This window comes from Galeopterus variegatus, unplaced genomic scaffold (assembly GCF_000696425.1).
Source record: "Galeopterus variegatus unplaced genomic scaffold, G_variegatus-3.0.2 Scaffold5594, whole genome shotgun sequence".
NCBI lineage: Eukaryota > Metazoa > Chordata > Mammalia > Dermoptera > Cynocephalidae > Galeopterus > Galeopterus variegatus.
Genome location: NW_007731705.1, coordinates 105,712 through 109,258, shown reverse-complemented (window position 1 = coordinate 109,258; position 3,547 = coordinate 105,712). Strand labels below are relative to the sequence as shown.

General features: G+C 40.4%; 1 protein-coding gene across 1 annotated transcript; it reads left to right on the top strand.

The window, feature by feature from the left end:
* The first annotated feature begins 2,372 nt into the window (after nucleotides 1-2,372).
* Nucleotides 2,373-3,302, top strand: LOC103605112 (olfactory receptor 52E2-like). The gene has a single exon (XM_008589695.1). It carries the CDS (start codon nucleotides 2,373-2,375, stop codon nucleotides 3,300-3,302), a length of 930 nt encoding a protein of 309 aa, XP_008587917.1.
* Nucleotides 3,303-3,547: the final 245 nt, after the last annotated feature.

Below are 3,547 nucleotides of genomic sequence, written 5' to 3'. Positions count from 1 at the left end.
AAAAGACAAAAGACAAAAAAAAACAAAACAAAACAAAAAAAAAAACCAAGCCAACTAAACAAACAAAATAAACACCATGAACATCGTTCTGTCTCCTGGCCTATTAGACCTATTAGGGTCTAAAAATATCAAAGCCCACCTGATATGACTTCATAAGTAGAATAAGCTTGGATTGGTGCATGCAACAATTTGCTCAGGTCTTTTCCTGGGTCTGGCTTTTCTTTGGGTTGTGGGACTCTGCATATGTGTGTGAAACTTTTTAAGTTTCTTGCTATTTGATACTCAGTTTTATAAAGGAATAAGATGAGTGATGTGTTTCTGTTTCTTTCTAGGATTGATCTCAGTACACGAAGGTGACATCTGGTTCCCCCATATTTGGTCATACTAATGTAAAAATGTTTATATGTAATTTTGAAAAAGATGTCCTTAGCTAATGACACCCAGTTCCACCCATCCTCCTTCCTGCTTCTGGGAATCCCGGGATTAGAAAACATCCACATCTGGATTGGATTTCCCTTTTGTGCTGTGTATCTGATTGCACTCATAGGAAACTTCATTATCTTATTTGTGATCCAGACTGACCACAGCCTCCACGAGCCCATGTTCAACTTCCTGGCTATGCTGGCTACTATTGACTTGGGGGTGTCCACAGCCACCATCCCTAAGATGCTGGCCATATTCTGGTTCAGCCTCAAGGAGATAACTTTTGGGGCCTGCCTCACTCAGATGTTTTTCATTCACATCTTTACTGGCATAACTAACACTCCATCATAATTGTGGATATTGAATTGACAGAATCCATTAGATGGGAAGTGGCTCGAGATGGGGTTATGTGAACTAGTCATCATCAGTTCTGGAACTCCAACTTTATCTCCAAAAAGTCTCTTCTTCAGCAGTTTGAATATGTTGGTGGACCCCTTAGTGTCTTTAGTTTTTTATTTAAAATAAACTAACATTGTTTTCATATTCTTATCATCCTGTGCTCTTCAGTGTCTGGCATTCCCTTTTGGAGATTACTATATAGGAATTACCAACTTATTGGGGCTTATGCATTTAACACAGATTTTATATTAAATTATAAAAAAAATTCTTATGTTATTTTTCACTTAGTTTATATGTATCCAAGAGGCTAGTGATCATCTATTTACTTAGATTATGATAACTAAATATATCCAGAATCATCAATGAGTTCAGGAAACATCTTATAGAGGTGGTTCATTCACATGGAGAGATTCTTCTAGCAGCTCACGATTTTTGTGATATTAAGGAAAAGGAGTGAAACCCAACTGATGAAAGTAATGAGGGATCAACATGAACAAGAGATAAGTAAGCACATATATAAAATAAAACAACAGTGGATCATGCATAGAGACATTAGTTTATGTTAAAAACCAAGAAACAGGGGCTGGCCTGTGTCTCACTTGGGAGAGTGTGGTGCTGATAACTCCAAGGCCACGGGTTCGGATCCCTGTATAGGGATGGCTGGTTAGCTAACTTGGGTGAGCGTGGTGCTGACAACGCCAAGTCAAGGGTTAAGATCCCTTTACTGGTCATCTTTAAAAAAAAAAAAAAGTTAAAAAAACCCAAAAAACAAGAAACATACTTAATCTAAATAATTGAAATAGCCATAAAGGGGTATATAGACAGAAATAAAAATGCAGATAAGTAACAATACAGTGTGGGAGGGAGACGATGTTTGAAAAGAAGGAACATTTAAGTAGCCATATTTTTTCTTATTTAATAAAAAAAAAAACCGGGCCGGCCCGGTGGCGCACTGGATAAGTGCGCCCCTTGGGAAGCGCGGCGGCGCTCCCGCCCGAGGGTTCGGATCCCACATACAGACCGGTTCCCACTCACTGGCTGAGCGAGGCGCGGGAGCGACCCCGAGGGTTGCGATCCCCGGTCCGGTACGGGGGCAACACTGAGGGTTGCGATCCGTTGCCGGACACGGAAAAAGACAAAAGACAAAAAAAAACAAAACAAAACAAAAAAAAAAACCAAGCCAACTAAACAAACAAAATAAACACCATGAACATCGTTCTGTCTCCTGGCCTATTAGACCTATTAGGGTCTAAAAATATCAAAGCCCACCTGATATGACTTCCTAAGTAGAATAAGCTTGGATTGGTGCATGCAACAATTTGCTCAGGTCTTTTCCTGGGTCTGGCTTTTCTTTGGGTTGTGGGACTCTGCATATGTGTGTGAAACTTTTTAAGTTTCTTGCTATTTGATACTCAGTTTTATAAAGGAATAAGATGAGTGATGTGTTTCTGTTTCTTTCTAGGATTGATCTCAGTACACGAAGGTGACATCTGGTTCCCCCATATTTGGTCATACTAATGTAAAAATGTTTATATGTAATTTTGAAAAAGATGTCCTTAGCTAATGACACCCAGTTCCACCCATCCTCCTTCCTGCTTCTGGGAATCCCGGGATTAGAAAACATCCACATCTGGATTGGATTTCCCTTTTGTGCTGTGTATCTGATTGCACTCATAGGAAACTTCATTATCTTATTTGTGATCCAGACTGACCACAGCCTCCACGAGCCCATGTTCAACTTCCTGGCTATGCTGGCTACTATTGACTTGGGGGTGTCCACAGCCACCATCCCTAAGATGCTGGCCATATTCTGGTTCAGCCTCAAGGAGATAACTTTTGGGGCCTGCCTCACTCAGATGTTTTTCATTCACATCTTTACTGGCATGGAGTCAGTAGTACTTCTTGCTATGGCCTATGATCGCTATGTAGCTATTTGTAATCCTCTGCATTATAGCACAATTCTTACTAACAAAGTAGTATCCCTAATTGGTTTTGGGGTGGTTGGGAGATCTTTTCTCTGTGTGTTTCCCTTTGTTTTTCTCATCTTGCGACTACCCTTTTGTGGACACCATGTCATCCTCCACACCTATTGTGAGCACATGGGTCTTGCTCGTCTTGCCTGTGCAAGTATCAGGGTTAATATCATATATGGTCTGGGAACCATCGCTATCCTGGGGTTTGACATTGTGGCCATTGCTCTCTCCTATGTCCAAATTCTCTGTGCTGTTTTTCGTCTCCCCTCGCGCGAAGCCAGGCTCAAATCTCTCAGCACTTGTGGTTCCCATGTCTGTGTAATTTTGGCCTTTTATACTCCAGCCCTCTTCTCTTTTATGACACATAGATTCGGCCATAATGTTCCTCGCTACATTCACATCCTACTGGCCAATCTGTATGTAGTTATTCCACCAATGCTGAACCCTGTTGTGTATGGAGTCAGGACCAAGCAGATCCGTGAAAGGGTGGTGAGGATATTCATTTAGAAATAAGTGCTATATGAGGAATTCCAACTTTTGTGTATTACAAAGCCAATCTAACATTGGTTACAAAAAAATTATAATTTAGGATGAAAAAAAAAGGAAATTTCTTTGGCTTCTGCCTGGGAGCATTTTCAGCCAGTCAGAAAGTGAGCTGATATTGATATCTTTGATTACAAAATATGCTCATCACTGTCAAGACAGTAGCTGGAGATATTATAATTTAGGATGAAAAAAAAAGGAAATTTCTT

What these genes read in the sequence shown, in the direction of transcription:
- LOC103605112 (XM_008589695.1), top strand. Translation starts at nt 2,373, where the DNA reads ATGTCCTTAGCTAATGACACCCAGTTCCACCCATCCTCCTTCCTGCTT.